At 41.5% G+C, this 21374-nt stretch overlaps 1 protein-coding gene across 5 annotated transcripts; it reads right to left on the bottom strand.

Annotated features, from left to right (window-relative positions):
• Positions 1-160: 160 nt before the first annotated feature.
• Positions 161-21320, bottom strand: sfxn5a (sideroflexin 5a). Of its 5 annotated transcripts, none has more exons than XM_056425642.1 (11): positions 21193-21320; positions 19021-19089; positions 17382-17459; positions 16960-16986; positions 14410-14464; positions 13933-13958; positions 13693-13746; positions 12089-12154; positions 10367-10457; positions 3474-3591; positions 161-1865 (listed from the first exon to the last, which is right to left on the bottom strand). In XM_056425642.1, the coding sequence occupies exons 1-11, from the start codon at positions 21238-21240 to the stop codon at positions 1793-1795; spliced, it is 705 nt and encodes a 234-aa protein (XP_056281617.1). In that variant the 5' UTR covers positions 21241-21320; the 3' UTR covers positions 161-1792. The 5 variants fall into 5 exon arrangements, 4 of the variants coding, with proteins under 4 accessions (XP_056281617.1, XP_056281618.1, XP_056281619.1 ...); XR_008833124.1 differs by lacking the exon at positions 161-1865 and adding an exon at positions 6139-6336 and having other exon boundaries at positions 3503-3591; XM_056425643.1 differs by lacking the exons at positions 19021-19089; positions 21193-21320 and adding an exon at positions 18673-19013.
• Between the last annotated feature and the right edge of the window lie 54 nt (positions 21321-21374).

Genomic DNA, 21374 nt, shown 5'->3' with positions numbered 1-21374 from the left:
GTAAATAAATATATATATATATATCACACACATCTAAATATATATATATATCACATATATATATTTATATATATATATCACACATATGTAAATATATATATATATTTATGTATATATCACAGGTTGGCAACCTCTTTATTTAATAATAAAACAAGACAAATATCTTTTCATAAAAATACATTTTAGTGATTTATCCTGATTTCATTCACAGTATTTACATAAACAATTCAGATCACAATGACCATCCTGCCGGTTTAAGGGAACTCGCCTCTTTTTCACCAAACACTGATCAATTTGGAGTGTTTTAGCCATTTTGCTTCCATGACAGGTGAAGAGAAAATATCCCCAAAACACTACATTGTCCATTCGTGTCCATCGATCCTAAATTACAAACACCACATTTGCATATTGAAATGTAACGTTTCAGAAAAAATGTCATACAAAAATGATTGTCTTAATGTAAGTAACCGACTGGGGGAGTTTAATGGCGAAATGTACTCGTTCAAATGTAGTGGATGAAGACTTTAAAGGCCATTTTCTCAACAACAACATTCTCAGATTCTCTGAAGATTTCTGCCTCAAACTTTACAGTTTCATTCCTATTTATACTACCGTTCAAAAGTTTGGGGTCACTTAGAAATGTCTTTATTTTTCAAAGAAAAGCACTGTTTGTTCAATAAAGATAACATTAATCAAAAATACACACGATACATTGTTAATGTGGTAAATGACTATTCTAGGTGGAAACATCTGGTTTCTAATGAAATATCTCCAGAGGTGTATAGAGGCCCATTTCCATCAACTATCACTCCAGTGTTCTAATGGTACATTGTGTTTGATCATCGCCTTAGAAGACTAATATCTGATTAGAAAACCCGTGCAATTATGCTAGCACAGCTGAAAACAGTTATGCTGGTGATATAATATATACAACTGGCCTTCCTTTGAGCTTGAAGTTTGAAGAACAAAATTAATACTTCAAATATTAATCATTATTTCTAACCTTGTCAATGTCTTGACTATATTTTCTATTCAATTTTCAATTCATTTGATAAATAAAAGTGAGTTTTCATGGAAGACACGAAATTGTCTGGATGACCCCAAACTTTTGAACGGTAGTGTATATTCAGATATTATTTTTTTTACAAAGGTTTTCATAGATTATTGTGTGATTTATACAATATTGAATTTTTTAAAACATGGAGACAATGGATTCTTTACAAAGATTCCCGACATGAAAAAAAACTTCGACGTGTCAACACAAATTATCACATATTTGATGACATCGTGAATAATTCCATATTCAAAATGTTACATGTCAGAAAACATGTAATTAAAAAAATAATTGCATTAATGAAAGTAATCAACTGGGGAGGTTTCATGGTTGTATCCATTAGTTCAAATATTTACCCTATTTACCTGCAGTCTCCCCTTCATCCACGTATTCTTCCTCTTTGTTCATGTTCATCAGTTCATTGTGAAAGAGAGAGAGAGACAGCATGCAGAGCTGCTCCATACGTCCTTTCAGTGGCTCAGTCTTTGGTATTATTTGTGACAACGGGGATAATTCTTTCTGAGGTGTCAAAAATACATTTTACTGTATCGCAATATGTCATCATGTGTTACTGCTTATTAAACAAGCCGGGCCTTGGCATCAACAACACATCTTCTGCCTTTCTCCGTAAACTTATGCTAACTTTCCACAGCCAAGTTTACCACGGTTCGGTCTCTGGCAGCCTCGGGGCGGTCTGAACCGCGATGAGCGGCGGGGCCCGGGGGCCGCAGAGGTCACTCACAGGCCTTTATTGTACGTCACAATCTTACAATCCGTTGCCGCGGCGATCTCCGGCTCCAGCTGATTCACACTGATCCGGTGGGAATCGAAAGCAGACAGGAAAAAAATAGGTCAACGCCGCAAATAAGAAAGCGCCCGTCGCAAGCGGCGGGAATATTAAATGTGAACACGCTGTACACGAGATGCATCCGGCGAGCATCGACACGAGCCGCGGCTCAAAGATCTGAAACAGTTTCATTTGTAGCTAAGTAATTCTTAAAGGCTTTAAATGTTCTGTATTTACGACTAATGTGCAGAAAGAGCCAATTTGGCAGACGAAGGTCTAATTTGAGATTTGCGTCTCCTAATATTTGAACCGGAGACAGATGGCTGTCGGAGTTGGAGGCAGAATCCTAATCAGACATCTTGGTAGGTGTGAAATGGCGAAGTGGGACAAATTGAGTAGGCAGGGGGTCCAAGGGGAGCAGCGCATTCATGTTGCTTTTTAGGGACTTCTCTCTTCTTTTCGCTTTTTTTCACCTGCTATCTTTGCAAATGTGCAACAAAAAAAAAGGACTTGTGAGAGAAAAAACAGGCCCCTCTGCGGAGCGGGGAGGCAGCTTTTCACAGGACTGTTGGCGACACATATGTCTGAAGTTGTTTTGCCATATGGCTGTCTGAGCTTTCTCCAGTGGTAATTAAATCCTACACATTTTTAAAGCCAGAGCTGGTTGGCTTGTGTCAGCGAGTCATTTGGCAGAGGGAAGACAAAGAGAGAGACGGAGGTAGAAAAAAGAAGAAGAAGAAGAAGACGTAAAAACCCACTCCATGGTGATTTCACGAGAAGAACGACACACTGGAGTTAGATCTTAGCCGGCGAGCCTGAACGCATCACTGAGAGCAGATCATGACAGAGCAGGTTAAGTCTCAGAGGGCCACTGAGCCTCTGAGAGTCACTCTTCTCTTGAGCACGAACATTTGATAAAATCAGAATCCATACTTTCAAATGATTTACCTCAATACTGGTGACACCTACACAGTTAATGAAAGCGCTCAACATAGCGTTTGTGGTTCGGTTGTATCTTAAGGTCACACCAAAAGCGAAACTATTTTTTCGCGCGACCGAATCCCATGAAAAGTCAACGTACAGACGCGTGTGGCTGCGATAGACGTGATATTTTCCCGGGCGGCGCGTTTGGGGCGACGCGATGTGGGCGACGCGTTTTCAGCGGCGCAATTTTCGCCCCGAGTTGAAATATTTCAACTTTGAGGCGTCATCTCGCAACTCGGGCCAATCAGCTCTCGAGTTCTCTCTCGTAGCTGGAAGCGGAAGTCTTCCAGACGTAACAGTGACTTCATCGGTGAAAGTGACCGAGCTGAGTGAGCCTACGGGTGATGTCATCAACCCAAACACGAGGGCGTCAGTGTGTGGGACGTCCACAACAAGTATAAAGCAGAACTAGTGGTGAGTTATTCTGGTGGATGAAGGAAATGATAACGGTCTCTACGGAGACGAGACACGGAGGTAAGCCCCGCCCCTCGCAGAGCATCTCGACGCTCATGGCGAGAACACGGCGAACGGTCGAGCGAGTAAACTCACGCGTTTTGGGCGACGTGAAAAATCGCGTGGCTTTTGGTGTGAACGCACCTTAAGAGGAAAGACACGCTCCTGAGAAAGTGTTTTTTTGGGAGGACGCACCTGGGACATCTGAGGGAAGAGACTGATGGCGAGAGGCAGAGCCAGGCCGAAGGCGGCGAGGCACGCCACGCTGTGGACGGGCAGGACGAGTCCCCGGCGCCGCCGCAGGAGAGGAAGCCTGGCGGGACACGGGAGGAGGAAGAAGAACCATCTTTATTTAGCTTACGCTCAGCAGACGGAGAGGTGTTGTTGTGGTGCTGGCGCCGGTGATGGAATGCATCCTCCACAAAAGGTGTGATGCAGACACCAAGACGACAAAGATATTCAAAAAGCAGGATGTTTTAAATGTTAAAATACAGATCAGCTAATGGGAAGAAACCCTGGCAAAAAGAGAAGTGACAAATCTAGGCAACGTATGCCATCCATTTAGGACAAAATAAAAAAATAAAAAGTGTGTGAAATGTTTTTGTTTTGTCTTGTCTTGTTTTGTTTTCTCTTTGTTTTTATCTTATGTTAAAAAAAAAACATCATCCTTGTGTGGTGTTTCTACAAGGTTATACACTTGTGTATTTTCTTTTTGTAAAATAATATTTTCAGTATAACAAACTGTAAATGCTATTTCACTACAAATATCCTGTAAAAAAATGTGTGTTAATAAAAATAAATCTTTTAAAAAAATATCAAGCACATTATAAAGTGTACACAGTATATTTCCTGTGGATCAGAAAATAATTGGAGAAACTTGGAAAACAAAACAGGTTTGCTGATCAATCGGATTCAATGGTATCTGCTCAGAAACCGTTAGCTTACACCTCTAAGGACAAAGTCTCTTTTCTCTTCATGCAGAGACCATTTAAAACCAGTCAGGCTCACACTTCAGATCGCTGCTTTTATTATCATTCGTTTAGAATCCTACGAGGCCGCTCGCTGTGGCGTTAACTCAAATAATCCCTCATAAATGCATTGAACCAACAGTTTGGACGACACGTCTCCATCAATCGCAGAAGCTGCGTTTTCTAACTAAACACACTTTTTAAAAGAGCCATCTCCGAAAATATATTTTCTCATCTCAGCCCATATTTCCTCCCCGCCCTCCGTAGTATAATCCCCTTTTCAGTGGGACAGTGAACTCAGCAGGAGCTTGAGAAAGAGCCGCTCCATCTCTCCTCCACCAGCGCCGCCTCTCCCCCTAACGAGGAGAGCTACTGCCTAATGAGGGAGCTCATTAACACATATGGCTTCTATGGTTTAATTAGGCTACACACACACACACACACACACACACACGCACACACACACACACAAAAGTCAATGGGAGAAAAGTTGCGAGGTTTGAGAGAGATGAGGGACGGTTTGGGAACAAGTTTGAAAATCAGGTGGAAAAACTTAATATCCAAACAAAATATCCAAAATTAGTGGCACTTTCCTGCCGCGTGGCGACCTGGCCGCCGGCCATCTCCCGGTGGAGGTCTTCCCCGGGTTTAACTGTTTACGTGAACCTCTGACACCGCGACTGAGCCTCGCCGTCGCCACGAGAAGACCAATTAACGGCATATTCCCGGTGACTTGAGCTTCTGCCAAATACGGATATAACCCTACGTTACCGTGGTGACCGTGACACAACACGACATTTATAAACTCAAAAAAGCCGCAGCGGTCGTGTCGGTTCTCCTCTTGGCAATGTGTTCTCCCGACTAAAATAAATGATTCGTCGTGGTTGTATACCGTCGCGTTTCCACGAACGCCACGCGTTAATGTCACGGCAAAGCAAGCATCAAATCTGGTGCTTTCTGAAACTAGTTTTTATCATCGTTTTTTTTCTTTTGTTCAGTTACTATTTAATATTTTTATATTTAATTTAATTTTTACACTGCAGGCATTCGTATTGTATTGTGTATGCATATATGTTGTATATATACATATATATTTTATTTTGTATTTTATATTTTACTTTGTATACTTTGCACAGTCATTGTATTATATTTGTTTGTGTGTGTGTATATATATATATACATATATGTTTCATTTTATATACATACTATATATATACTTCATTTTGTATTTTATATTTTATTCTCGTTAAATTTCCCCTTGGGGATTAATAAAGTATATATCTATCTATCTATCTATTTAGTCCTGCACAGCCAGAATTATCATTTAATTTGGGGTTATTCGAACGTCTAATTAACGTTACTTGTATTATGGTAGAACACCACTACCATTCGAGCATCGGTCTCTTATTCCCGAGTAAATATGCGTTCGCGAAGAGGAACAAATAAACTGTAACGCAGGTTTTTTTTCTAACACTAAACAAAACACCGTGTGAACGAGGTGGGGGTGACGATGAACATGAAAATGCAACGGAAGTCAAGAAAAGCCACGGGGCGTTTCTTTGTCAGCAGCTGAAGAAGCGACTGTTGAGATCTTAGGTTGTTGTTTTTGTTTTCAAGAGTTAACCGTCGAAGAGTTCATGTGCCGACGGAACTTAACGGAAGTATCCGGCCACTCGGAGCGATGCGGAGCGGGGGGGGGGGGGGGGTCACACGGGGAAGCTTTTAGTCTTAAAGCACGTTGGGTCGGCTAAAGTAAGAAACATGGCAGGATTAATAACACTCAAACCGTTAAGAAAATGTCTTATGGAAGTAGAAAAACACGCAACACACGTCACAACAGCGAGGTCTGCTTTTTGGTTATCACGTTTTTGCATTTGAGTGAATTTATGCACCTTGATGAGCTTCAATTAGTATTATTGGCAAAAACAGACATTCCCGTATTTTCCCCGTCCCCTTGTCCTCGCTCCGTTGAGAGCCAGTGATGCCGACGTAGAGGAACGCCGAGCGCAACCCGCCTGCAGCCGCCGGTCCGCCTCACACCGCCTCTCTCCGGCTCCTCTTCCCGCTGCTCTTCCCGCTCAGTCATGCAGCTGCCAGGAAGATCAGTCAGAGCAGGAAGAGGTTCAGTTGCTTGCTCAAGAGCACTGCGGTATAGAAGTGCAGGATTCAGGGCGTACATCCTGAAGAACGTTTTAATCATAATTTATTCAATAATTATTCAAACCTTATTTTGACGGTTTAGAGAAGTTGTGATGTTGCCACACATGCATCTCCTCCGCAGGATCTTAAAGAACCGTTTCATTTGCTCTATCATCAGCTCAAATATATTCTTTGGTCCAATATGTTGATTTAAGACCAAATACCGTCAAAGCAAATGGGTTCAGTGCTAGTTAGCTCGTGTTATCATCATAGCGCTGCGAACATTTTCATATTTCTGCTGTTGCCAGGTTCATAAACACGAGGCAGAGCAGCTTCTGGGGCATTTAGGAGGAAAACTGTCCTCGAGTCAAAGAACGTCACCGAGAAGACGACGACACGGCGACGTCACGGGGTTCAGAACCACAGACGAACGCTACGTCTCCGTGTGTGTGTGTGTGTGTCTGTGTGTGTGGGTCTGTGTTTGTGTGTGTGTTTGTCTTTGTCTGTGTGTGTTTGTCTTTGTGTGTGTGTGTTTGTGTGTGTCTTTGTGTGTGGGTGTTTGTATGTGTGTGTTTGTCTGTGTGTGTGGGTCTGTGTGTGTATGTGTGTGTGTGTGTGTGGTATGTGTGTGTTTGTCTGTGTGTGTATGTGTGTGTTTGTCTGTGTGTGTGGGTCTGTGTGTGTATGTGTGTGTGTGTGTGTGTGGGTATGTGTGTGTGTGTGTTTGTCTTTGTGTGTGTGTGTCTTTGTGTGTGGGTGTGTGTTTGTATGTGTGTGTCTGTGTGTGTATGTGTGTTTGTGTGTGTGTATGTGTGTGTGTGTGTATGTGTGTGTCTGTGTGTATATGTGTGTGTGTGTGTGTCTGAGTGTGTGTGTGTCTGAGTGTGTGTCTGAGTTTGTGTGTGTGTGTGTGTCGGTGTGTGTGTCTGAGTGTGTGTGTGTGTCTGAGTGTGTGTGTATGTGTGTGTATGTGTCTGTGTGTGTGTGTGTGTCTGTGTGTGTGTGTGTGCGTGCGTGCGACTCAAGTCAGTCAAACCAGCCGTCACCGCTGTGACCAGGTGACCGACGGGTCGACCCACAGCCGTCGTTAACAGCCGTGTTGTCGCTCTGTGATTTATTCACGGAGCCAAAGTGAAGCCAAATGTTTGTTCATGTCGACGGAGCTTTCTCCTTGACTCTAATAGGAATAAGAAAAACTCATTTTAGAGAGTTTAGTGGTGGCGCCGCGAGCCTTTTTAATTTAAGACAACAGCGTCGGGAGTTATCTTTACGGGCGGCCGCGGGGCTCGCGGGTCGCTTTGTGAGGGGAATTCAATTGACTGAGCAAATAGCTCTTTTTACCTACAAGGGATTTTTTATTTTTTTATCCAGACCAATTAACAGAGGGACAGATAGTGGGGTTTTAGCGAGGAATAACAAAAACAGATCAAATAAGGGAAAAAAATGATTCTAACTCAATTAATAAAAGGCATCAAAGTAATTATAAAATTGAATCAATTATTGCCAAGTCTGTACAGTTAAATGCCTAAAATCTGACTGCAATTTGTAATTATTTAAAAAAATTACATTTATCCACCGTCTAATTGTCGTCTAATACCTCGTGGTATACTGGGAATGCATTAACGATTTTTTTCACATAATTACGGCATTATGAATAAAAATTAAATCCTGATTATTATCTTCAAACGACAACAAATGATCTCCATAAATGTCTGGCGGAGTGTCTTTCCCTCCGGTTCTACGTGACGGTCTTCATAATCTAATTGAATGACAGGCCGCTGCTTGATTAGGTTATTACAAATAAATCTCGCCTTAAGTAAGCAAACAAAATGAAGCGGGCGAAAATTCAAACAGCGCTTTACTTTTGCTCGCTTCAATTAGCCAATTTAATTACCTTATATGTGGCCCGACCAAAACAACAACAACAACAATGAACGAACATAAATCAGGTAAATGAGGCCTTGACATAGACGCCACTTTAGGGGTAATTATCCAATTTGTTTGCGGCAGCAGAGTTCTAACAAGCAGCCAATTACCAGGCAAAGGCTGAGCTGTAGAAACCTGTTGATTTAATTAAAACAACCACCATGGCAAGAGAGGGGGAGGGGGGGAAAACCATTTAATTATGAGCCGGCAGCATTCTGGGACACGGGTCTATACCCCTGGGTGCGAGTTTGCGGGAGAGTGGCATGAAAATCATCTTTGTGGCTCCACATGTCTGACAAAGGGAGCTCCCAACACGTCTCAGACCCCGCAGACGGGAAGACGGACGGCGAGGAACCCGAAGCTGCGGTTGGCTCTCATGCAGCGATGTGTTATGAGGGAGCAAGACGCACTATATTCATCAACAATCAGGATTCTAATTCAGTTCATTCTGCGTCTAAAGGTTTATATTAGGGCTCCCGTTTTCTTAAAATGTGTCCAACATGAAAACAGGATTTGAAAAGTACAGCAATGATAAGTCTATTATTCAGTTTCATTACACGTACAGCCCTGTGGCCCCGTGGTCCCTGCGACTATAACGAAGGTCCCCAGAGAATAATCAACAGAAGGGATGCCCTGTTCTTCCATTGGGCCACTCCAACGCTTTAATGATGACAAGATACATAAAACCTATTCATGAACAATTTCTTAACCCTCCTGTTGCCTTTAGGGTCAATTTGACCCCATTCAATGTTTAACCCTCCTGTTACCTTTATATTTACTGACATATTTTACCCTTGGGGTCAATTTGACCCCAGCAATTAAAACCTCCAGAAAATTATTAGAATTAATATTGTTTTCCAAGTTTAAGTGTGAGGTACTTTGTGTTTGTTTGTTGACTACCTAAATAGCCCTTTAAATATGTAAAAAAGTTGATATTTCTTATATGTTTGACACAGTGAAAAACAGCCTGGGGTCAAATTGACCCGAAAGAACACCGACGTTAAACATTGAATGGGGTCAAATTGACCCTAAAGGTAACAGGAGGGTTAAACGGTAGCATGCTCCACACATGGAGTACTTGTTAGCACGCTGCTAACAAGCAACCATTACATAATAAACGTTCCTTGAGACTGTGGAGCCAATCTTAATGAAATAGGACACTAACGTTTTTCAGGGTTGTTTAAGCACATAATTCGTCGTCATCATTTTTGCTGATGAAGGTTCTGAGGTGACGGGGAGCTCAGCTTTAACATCATTCTGTTACACGTAAGAGATGTTTGTGTAATATCGTGCTGACCGCGAGTTGCTGAAGCGGTTACATTAGCATCCTGACATATTGGCATGCCGAAGTGCATCGAATTGTTTTTGTGCTCACAAACTAACTCATATTCAGACACTGCATACAATGCAACAAACTAATAGCCAATAGTTCACCTGCTAACCTAAAGCACAGGCTCTAGCATAGTTTGCGTTTCAGCTATAAGATGGTAACATACTTAAAACTAGAACGGGCACTCGGTAGAGCGCATACCTTCGCATATCACAAGATTGGGCATTGAATTATGAACATGTTGGCATTAGTTGCATGCCAATTGGATAAAAATTGACCGCTATGGAAAAAAGAAGATTTTGACCTTTTCATGACCTTGACCTTTGACCCAAAATCTAATCAAATGGTCCCCGGATAATAACCAATCATCCCACCAAATTTCATGCGATTCGGTTTAATACTTTTTGAGTGATGCGAGTAACACGCATACAAATAAATACGCGGCGATCAAAACATAACCTTCCGCATTTTCAATGCGAAGGTAAAAAGTATAATGAAGACATATTGATAAAGTTAAATAATAATAAAAAACTGTTGTATTGACAGGCAGCTTAAACCAGCCACAATGGAGGTTTTATTTTAATCATAGAGCAACTCTGGTCTCCTTATTCAGTGGGTTTCCCATTGTGAACTCAAACATCGACTAATTTAGTTTAAAAGGCCGTTTTGGAAGAGAACTGGGTTTAATCCCCCTCCGTCCCATTAAGGGAGCTCTTTGAACTTACCCACTGCTGGGAAGGGGATGAACCTCTGCACCAAAAGCCTGGTGGTTGGGCTGAAGCGGCCGGCTCTCTGGATTAACACGTTCAACCCGACCTGCAGGCAAACCAGACGCACACCGGCCACCGACCGCATGTTATAAAACCAATAAAACACAAATGGATTACTGTTTGAAAGAGTGTTCCTTCAGCACAGAAGTAAAAAAAAAAACAATAAAAAAAACAAGCACACTTTGTGTCAGGAATGGTACGATGGGGGAAGAAGAGAAGATGAAGCGTGAGATGCAGTCAAAAAGCTCCCAGATAACACGCCGCCATGCTCCTTCAGCCTCCGGCTCTCCCCCGGCCCGGCAGGGGGTCGTCACCAGAGCGGACGTTTAATTGGAGAGCTCCAGCCCCCCCCCCCCCCCCCCACGCCCGTCATTCTGCCCTCCAGACACCCTGTGATTTTTTTTCTCTTCTGTGCTTGTTGACGTTGTCAAGCCTGAGGGCAGCCGCCGGATGAGCGCCCAGCGGGACCAGTAATTGGCTCGGTTTGAGCGCCGTGTCCACACCAAGGGCTGAGTCAGGCAGGTGTGTGAACGTGTGTTACACTCTTTTGACATTCGAGTCTTTGATGACAAAAAAGGTAAAAAAAAGAGGTTCTACTGATAAGGGTATTGTGATGGCTGGTTTTCGAGGGTTTATGCTTGAAATTTGCCATTTTCCTGTCAAATCAAAAGAAATGATTAGGGGTTTGACCTAAATATGTATTCCAGTCAGCAGTTAACCCATTAAACTCTGCACTGAAGCCCAGGTTAATGACTGTGATTCATAATGTGTATTGGGAAAGGGAGGTGAGGTGGACCGTTGGAATAGATCACAACCAAACAGGTGGGCCACAATATCAGATGGTCTTTATATGATTATCATGTAATATCTATATTATCACTTTCTACGAAAAAATAAATTAAATAATAATGCTTTCAGTAAATCCATCTTTAACTTTTTTTTAACGTTTTGTCTCTTTTTTTGGCAAATTAATTGCACTCAGGGTACGAGTGTCGGGAGGTGGAGTGAGAGAAAGTCTGTAACCATAACTGTGTACGTACGATAATTTAAGAGGTACTGGATTATTTACACAATATTATCATAATGTGTATTATTACCATCATATCGATATTTTACTTTATAAATATCACGGTTATACTGCTATATCGAGACACCCCTAATTGCAGGTTTCACAGACTTTGTATGTGGTTCAACTTGCAAACATCCGTCAATGTCAACTCAATGTCAACATCAAGCTGATATATTGGTCTTTCCCTCAAAAGAAAGCATGGATCAACTAGAATGGGCACTCGGTAGAGCGCATACCTTCGCATATCACAAGATTGGGCATTGAATTATGAACATGTTGGCATTAGTTGCATGCCAATTGGATAGAAATTGACCGTGCTATGGTAAAAAGAAGATTTTGACCTTTTCATGACCTTGACCTTGACCTTTGACCCGATCGATCCCAAAATCTAATCAAATGGTCCCCAGATAATAACCAATCATCCCACCGAATTTCATGCGATTCGGTTTAATACTTTTTGTGTTATGCGAGTAACACGCATACAAATAAATAAATAAATAAATACACGGCGATCAAAACATAACCTTCCGCATTTTCAATGCGAAGGTAATAAGTGACTCAGCTATTATTGTGCAATGACATCACAGGCGCAGAAGCTTGAAACTCACAGCAATGGAGACTGCGCTGGTCACTGCTCCGACGTATCCCAGGAAGAATTTGGAAACTGGAGCCGGCTAACGGGAAAAGTGAGTAAAAGTACAATAAGAACACATTTCATGCAGCTCTGTATACAAAATGTAAACGTCAAAATGGGACTGTGTCACGTCACTAATCCAGTTCCTTGGAGGCGTTACGGTTGCTGTAGTTCACACAGGCATTGTGACTCTGGTTTAACCACTGAAAGAGGAGGAGTCAGAAGAAGAGGAGCTTACATGTGCAGTATTACTGTGTGATTAAAGCTGAGACATTCAATTATTTTCAATACAGCAGCAAACAAATCACTTAGGCACGACATAATGTCCTCGTCCGTTCCACACCAAGCCCGCCACCCGACTCCTCAGCTTTCCACTTCATATCCCAGCGAGTCCATGTGTGGATAGTACAAATACTTTAAGCTTAACATTATTTATTTTCCTGAGCCTTTAACTGCGGTCTAAAGTGAATAGATTAGCCAAAAGTATGAAAAATGCGTGTAGTTGATCCGTGAGTTTAATTACCTTCGCATTGAAAATGCGGAAGGTTATGTTTTGATCGCCGTGTATTTATTTATTTGTATGCGTGTTACTCGCATAACTCAAAAAGTATTAAACCGAATCGCATGAAATTTGGTGGGATGATTGGTTATTATCCGGGGAACATTTGCTTAGATTGCGGGATCGATCGGGTCAAAGGTCAAGGTCATGAAAAGGTCAAAATCTTCTTGAATCGCATGAAATTTGGTGGGATGATTGGTTATTGACAAGGTCAACATCTTCTTTTTACCATAGCACGGTCAATTTTTATCCAATTGGCATGCAACTATTGCCAAAATGTTCATAATTCAATGCCCAATCTTGTGATATGCGAAGGTATGCGCTCTACCGAGTGCCCGTTCTAGTTCTTTCTTGTTATTATTGTAGAATTGAGACGGTAGAAGTCTTTGTTTCACAACAGCAGTATTTCTATTTGTTTATTTAAAGGGCCAGTGTGGAGCATTTCGAGAAATGTGTGTTTTTGCTATGTTATAATGAGCCCTTCAGGTCCTCTTCTCAGTCTTCAGCAGTTATTTTTTGGTTTTGCACTCGATGGCTCACGTTGCCGCAGTCTAAAAAAGGAAAGTCGAGTAGACGGGTGTTCAGTTGGTTGCAATCTGCAACCTCACCGCTAGAGGTCGCCAAATCCCACACACTTTACCTTTAATGTAAAACCTCAACCACAATTAAAGGTGTTTAATGTAAAACTAAAATCTTGTACTTTTGTCAAGTAGATAAAAAGTGGATTTTATTATCATTAATCATGTTTATTCTATAATTGCGTCAATGTTAACCCATCGGTTTCTCTTGTGGCATTACTTTGAGAATGTTGTTGTCACTTTTTTGTGTTTTTTTTACAACGGATTGCCAGGAATGTGACACAAACATTGTCTGGCTGGTGAATAATCGAACACTTACAGAAATGTTGATTAATGCGTGTCATTTTTATAAATAATTTAATACCATTACATTAAATTGAAAAGAGGTCTTCATAATTTAACGTCCGACTGAGCTTTACAGGTCAAGAAGTCGGTATTTACCTGCCAGAAGATAGTTGACGCCAATGTTTGATTTGGTAGCAGGAGGCCAACAACCTGCACAAAGATGAAACCCTTAGACGATAAGATTACAAAATACTGATAGACTACTAAAAATAATACAGTGAAGGGAGAGTCTTGGTTTAAAACAATATATTTATGAAAGCATATATGCGTATGTGTGGATAAACTTTAATAAAGTAGTTACAGTGAATATTACGACTGGATTTGAAAAAGCCTTACCACTGGTGTGCCAAATGGGTTGAAACCTGTAAAAAGAAAAGAGTCAATCTTCTCACTGTTAATCATCTTACATTCACAATGTTTGCTTTGAGTTCAGATTTAAAGATCTTTAAAAACACACCGCTCTGGTTCTGTTAAATAGTCTGCACGTGTAAGACGGTAGATATCTACGATCCTGGGACACATACAGAAGGTGGGTCGGGACATATCAAGCCCCCCCCCCCTCCATGACACAAAAAAGGTGCTTTGAGACAGCACCAAAAATACTGCCTTTAGCTTCTCCGGAGAGCCTCGAGTAAGTTCTCCGTCACCGTGGGAGAGAGGTTTTAATCAGCGCCCAGCTGAGTGTGACCTTTTTCCGGGCCCCGAGACAACCTGAAGAGCCCCGTGGAGCTGTGACAGTTCCCAGGGTGAACGCTGCCTCCACGTTGGACCACATAACAAGCCCCCCGAGGCTTCCGCACCAAGCTACTGTACCTGACATCCGAAAGGGCATGAGGATCTTCTCCCCCGTGTCAGGGTGGATGATGGCCTGTAAGAACATGACTCGCATCAGAGGAGCGACCATTTGAGCTGGTTCAGTTCAAATTTTCTAGGAAGAAACGGGGTTCTTACACATTTTGACCAATGGATTTCCAGGACTTTTCCATGACTTTAAACCAAATGTCCATGACCAAACTGAAATCTCGGAATAAACATGAACAATTTTGAAAATGTTGCGTATTGAGAGCGTACGCCGGCTTATATTTTGAGCGTCTTTCTTTCGAAAACATATTAATTATTTCAAACTCTGCGTAAATGAACACGTGATTATAACAACATTTCCATGACTTTTCCAAAACTTTTATGATTTAATTTTTTTCCATGTCTTTTCCAGGCCTGGAAATGACCATTTTAAAATTCCATGACTTTTCCAGGTTTTCCATGACCGTACGAACCCTGAAGAAAGTTGAAAAATGGCCTCATATATTATTTAGTCAAACAACGGTTGCCGACTTACATTAAAAGCCTTTAAAACCTCTTATCCAGATACAGTGCATCTAGATTGCGCGTTGTTCTACTTCATGTTTCTCAAAAGCATTACGACGACTTGTGATCTGGTTCCACTGCTCACATTTAATTATATTTGGATGGTTAATAGTTGAGCTGATGGCGGTGCCCTATTCGTCATGTATGGGCTCCAAATTCGATAACTTCTGGCTCTGCAGACTCGTACGCGTCATTAAAGTCAGGCTACTTCAATATGTGGTGCTTCCCAGCGCAATCCTGAACGTGGTTTCAACAATCACCTTCAATTCCTAGGGCATGCTGGGTGAGATTTGGGTGTATTTATCTGTACTGAGATTTGATGGCTTTAAAAAAAAGAGGAAAAAAGCATTTTTTATGTGTAAGGGCTACTCATTACATGGGCAAATTAAATAAGCTAAAGCTATAATGAGCACAGACCTCCATGTCATACAGTTCAGTTAAAAACATAATTAATGAAATCCTTAAGTTGTATTCATAAACACCAGCTTTATAGCTGTGGCTGGTCACATGTAACTGTAAAAAGTCTTCTGTTGGTCTGACCACCTGCAGCTCACTCAGTGCGGTTACATGATGGTATAATTCGAATCTTGCTTTAGTCGGACTATGATATCTTTTGGGGGATCTGCTATTATCCCAATATACATGGCAGTGAGTAATTCGAATCATTGGCCGAAAGCATGTCATATCCGATACGATAGGTGGCGCTGTTTTCATTACAACTCGTGGTGATACAGCCATTTCCGCTTGACCTCTTCACCACCACCAACAACAACATCAACATTTCGAGAAAGAACCATGAACTTTAGTATGTTCAACTCCTTCAATACATTAAGCATAAATTCTGTCTGCTCTTGGTCCAGAAATGTGTGGTGGCTCTTGTGTTCTCCATAGCGTTGTTTGCAGCGCCGCCCCATAACGCGCACGACGCTGCCGAGGGCACCAAGTCCTGAGGGGGCTCCACAAAATAGGCAACTAATAAAATCCTCATAGTTATAATAATTATAATGCCGATATTATTTCAGTCTAGAAATATTAGGCGCCTTTTAGGCATGTATATCACAAAACAGGCAGAACAAGAGATATATTTAATTGCTCAGCACCCCCGTTAACACTTCTCGGCTCGCATCGCTCTGCCGTGATGCGCGCCGACACATCCGCGCACACAGACCCGATCTCAGGGGGGCATCATGAGGAGTTATGCTTAGGGGCGGGCACCAACATGGTTAGCAGCGGGACTGGTTATTTGTTTGTTTTCTGCCGGCCAGGTTGCCGGCAGTGACAATTTATCGTCTCTTTCGACTTCCGGGTCACGACATGGGAGGGAGGGAGGAGGGCGGCGGGATCTCGAGCATGCGCAAAGACGCAAAGTCCAGTTCCGAATCGAATTCAGAGTTACATGCCGCGAGAGTCGAATTATCAACTGGATCGGATCGAGCTATCCAGGGGTGTTAATCGGACCTAAATCGGACCGCACATAGTCCGACTAAGGTGTTTACATGAAACGGATAATTCGATTTCAGTCCGACTAAGCCAATAATTCGATTGCATGTAAACGCACTCAGTGTCTTTCAAAGCTGCTTATTGCAAATGAGTTAACGCCTGCTTTGTCATTTACATACAGTAAATCCACCAATAAAGGCTTTTTTTGTGGTTTTTGTCCAATCGTCTATTTTTTTAAACTTAAACTAAAAATGTAAATCAATAAAAAAACAATACAAATACTGTCTCGCACAAGGACACTTCCAGATGCGGAGACAGCCGAGGCCAAGGGTCAAACCGCCAAGCTTGTAGTAAAGAAGGACGCAGCCCCCCCCCCCTCTCCCTCTCCCCCCGACATGTAAACAGGTTTGTTTTGACGTAACGTTTAAAGACTGGTGCAAGTTCTGTTGGCCGATTCACTGACGCCATGACAACCAGAGATGACAGCGGACAGTGACCTTGCACGTGTGTGTTAGTGAGAGCGACGCAAAGGGAACGAATAAGAGACAAACGTCTTACCTGCTTTATTTTTTTAGCTTGCCAAAGCTGTGGAGACAAATACACGTCTTTCAATTTGGGAACAAAACTTGAATAAGGTGAGTAAAAGTCAGTTGTCAGTTTCTAACCCAAATAATGTAAAGACTTTAGAAATAGGACTTAAAAACGGCTCTGGATATATATATATATATATATATATATATATATATATATATATATAAATATATATATAAATGATCAGTTATATCCATAAAGCCATAATACAATGATAAGCAACATTTTAAAGTCTACAATGGAAATATTTGGCTGCTTTTAGCTGCCTCGCTCCCCTTGCTTTTCTAACATCTAAACGCTTCACAGGCACCTGGTTCTTGAACCCTTCTGTCGACCAATCAACACGCCGGGAACAATGTCCATGTGCGCTCACGTCTTTGTGTCTTTACCTGAGCGTCTGTCACTCCCGGGGGCAGAGTTCCTCGCTTGAAGCGGTCCAGCAGCTCCACTGACTCCTGCAGCCGTTTCTGATTCGACCAAATAGGTCAAAGTTGAAGTCAGAGCAGGTGAGGGATGTCTTTGCTGGAGGCTTAGGGGTGTTTTTATATCCTCCACTATTCAAGCCACACGGCTCAATGCGTGTTAACCGTGTTTCACAAAAACTTTCATGCTGATTTTCGGTTGACAAATGAGTTTCTTAAAGGGTAATGAGCAGCTTACTGTGGCGTGATCATTGTCTAATGCGGAGCAAAATACAAGATCATGTGGCCCAATTAGTTCTAATGAGCTTGCCATCTCTCTGTATGTGTGTGTGTGTGTGGGTGCGTGCACGTTCCTTTCTCTGCATTTGCGTGCGTGAGTGTTAGGTGTGCACTTTTGCTTGTGCGCACATGAGGTCGTGTGTGTGTGAGCGTGTGTGTGTATGTGTGTGTGTGTGCGAGTGTATGCAGAATCAAGGCCATCCTTGTTCCACTGTCATCATTAGGGGCAAGTTAGGGCTACGCCTGGCCCAGCAGGGTGCAAGGTGTGTGTGTGTGTGTGTGTCAGAGAGCATACACACTCTCCACCCCTCACAGCTGCCCCACATGTCCACACCTCATCACATCCCAGGAGCCACTGCCACTATTACTGTCACCAAAGAGCCCGCTAACAGCTTCATTACCCAGAGCACCAGAGCTCTGATGACTCCACGAGCAAAATGACCAAAACACAACAAAGACCTGGAGAAATATGACGACAGGCTCACCAGAAAGGTCTGACCACAGATGTGGTTTCCAGTTGCAGAGAATCCCTTCGCTTTCATTTTAAGAAAAGTAATTACCAAGTCAAACGCAATGGTTTTCAGGTTTCCTTCTGTTCATTTCTCCTCTGTAAATGTAAAGTGTTGCTTCATTTATCATTATTGTGACGACATTTTTGCCCAGACTTTTTTTCTACCTATATCGATTTAGTAAATCTAGGTTAAATAAAGGTCAAATAAAAATGTAAAAATAAAATAAAATGAATTCCTGGCGGTTACCTCACTACAACACAGAACCTCTGCTCTCGCTGTGGTCGTCAATCAGCAAACCAAAAACGTAAAGTAGTTTGATGACCTGCAGTTTTGCATTGATAGTGCAAAATTGGCAGGAAGTTCATAACAGATTCACTGTTCTCTGCCAGTTTCATCTGAATATCTCAAAGACTAAAAAGCATCTGCATGTATTAATGCGGGCGGTTGTAAAAAAATACACGATTTACCAGTTTCACTCGGGTGCAGACTGCGAAGAGTTTTTCCTGAATTAATCCAAATACAAAAATATTGTTTACGGTCATAATGATCATTTTGGGGCGTGGCTTCGGAAGGATGCCTGAAGGGGCGGGGCTGTCAGTGTTGACTTGGTGACTTTCTTGAGTTGGCTCTAGGCTGGATTATTCTTTTCAATATTTAAAAAAAAAATAGTGCTTAATTTAAAAAATGTCAACATGACCAACCCATGGCTTTATGCCATGCACACAATCCTTCATAACTTGATAGCAACATTTAATTACCCAGTGATAAAAAGATTAAACTATGATTCATCAGATCCATTCTTTAAGTGTGTGTACCTCTGTCACGAAGAGTGTGCTCGGGTCGATCACATCCAGGAAGTGCCTGAACCGACCAAAAAATGTGTTCTAAGAGAAGGAGAAGACAATGCATCAGACAAACAATTTGACATGCCACACGAATATATATACGAGTCCATTACCAAAACATAATGACAAACAAGAAATAAACACATGACATTTAATGCAAATTGTGGTCTTTTAAAGTTTGCTTTAACCCTCCTGTTACCTTTAGGGTCAATTTGACCCCATTCAATGTTTAATGTCGGTGTTCTTTCGGGTCAATTTGACCCCAGGCTGTTTTTCACTGTGTCAAACATATAAGAAATATCAACTTTTTTATATATTTAAAGGGCTATTTAGGTAGTCAACAAACAAACATAAAGTACCTCTCACTTAAACTTGGAAAACAATATTAATTCTAATAATTTTCTGGAGGTTTTAATTGCTGGGGTCAAATTGACCCTGAGGGTAAAATATGTCAGTAAATATAAAGGTAACAGGAGGGTTAAACATTGAATGGGGTCAAATTGACCCGAAGGCAACAGGAGGGTTAAAACGTGAGTCTGGATGAGAATGTTCACAAAATCTTTCTATCTCCAGGTAAAATAGGATGCTCCAATATAGGAAGCCATGTCTGATTTTGGATTGTGTCTTTACGCAGAGCGAGGCAGACGGATTCCAGCTGTCGGCCAGTAAACAGGACATTACAGCGTGCCAGCTGTTTTAACACACCAGGTGGAGCCCCCTCATTAATACCGCAGACAAACTGTTTCCGAGCTACATTTTTTCGAGACCCGAATCTACTCACACCATTTGCAATTAATTTCTGTAATGACTGTGCCAAAAATACCTTTTTCGATCATTTATTCATAACTGAGCATAAGGAATAATTTCGGGAGATACAGCAACACGCCACGCAGCGCTGAGAGGCGCCCGCCATACCTCCCTAACTTGAGTTTAATTACACCAACTGCTAATTTGGATGGAAATCTGGTATCTGAGTCACTGCTGTGCCTTGTGACATGCCGAACATATGGACGGCTGGTAAAAACACGGCATGGGGGAATAGTTTTTTAAAATAGTTTAATTAAATAATTCACCAGTGCAACCGCAACTTGACCAGTTGTAGCCAACATTGGTGAACAGTGGAAGAGCGGGGACACTTTGTACCTGCGCTCCAGGTATAACAGCAGCGCCGGTGGTACACTGAATTCTGTGACCCGTCAAGAGACCTCCTCTGGGCGTATTTAATATTCACTGGTTATCCTACATCCTTTATAAAATCCTATATCAAAGTGATATTGGTCACTCTCATTTACATTATATTTAGTCTAATATTAGTGCTTTCATTATTAATTATATTCTCTCTGAATGAATGTTAGATTTTGAACATGTGTTTAATTTCAAAGTATATATATGCCATATATATATACATTTATATATATATATATATACATATAAGCACTACATTCATATTTTTTCAGAAGAAACTAAAACATATATGCAAACAATTCTCACTTCAAACAATGCAAACTATTAAACCTGCAAAGTTATGTAGCTCCAGCATTTTTTTATGTAGTGTATCTATCATTAGTTTATTATAGCATTTCCAATTTCATTAAGTTATGGCAGTCGATTCAATGTTTGTTAATAAAAAGTATTTATGGGTTGAGAATAACCTTTTTCACAGTAAACATTTGGGCATGCCCAGTTGTATTTAATACTATTAATGATGCTGTATACCACTTAGACTCAGTGGAATAGTTCATTGGGACACTTAACGGTACATACATTGTTTGTTCAATTTCACTTGTGCTTTTTTTCCTGTTATGACAATATTCTGCCTAAAACACTCAAGTAGAGAACAAGTACCTCGAATGTGTACTGAAGTACAGTAAGTTACTGTAGTAGTCACATGTTATGTGAAGAGACTAAAGTAAACCCGAGTCATTACAAGACGACATAACCTACTTGGCCAATACAGATTAAGCCAGTGTGGCCTTCAGGGACAGTTAGGTTATTTAGTTGTTCGCAAAACAGACACATGACTAGGGCTTCACATTCGAGCATGTCAAGATGTCTCCGAGCGGTACCTGAAGTGCGCATAGTGAGTAAAGTTAGCATGTACTTTAATAGATATAACTTTAATCGATATAACAATATAAATACCTGGTCGTAACGACACCTGTCATGCTGGAATGTGACATATTCAGACATGCTGCTGTAAAAAGAAACACAAGAGTGTCCACCAGTCTGTTTCTTCTCTACGACAGAACCACGTTCGCCAACACTTTATGAAACCGCAAGCTGTACAACGGTTCGTTCGACGTTGAGCCGTTGGGCGGCCATGT

This window comes from Pseudoliparis swirei, chromosome 11, assembly GCF_029220125.1.
Source record: "Pseudoliparis swirei isolate HS2019 ecotype Mariana Trench chromosome 11, NWPU_hadal_v1, whole genome shotgun sequence".
Classification (NCBI taxonomy): domain Eukaryota; kingdom Metazoa; phylum Chordata; class Actinopteri; order Perciformes; family Liparidae; genus Pseudoliparis; species Pseudoliparis swirei.
Note: the sequence above shows the minus strand (reverse complement) of the source record. Positions and strands in the feature narration are given on the sequence as shown.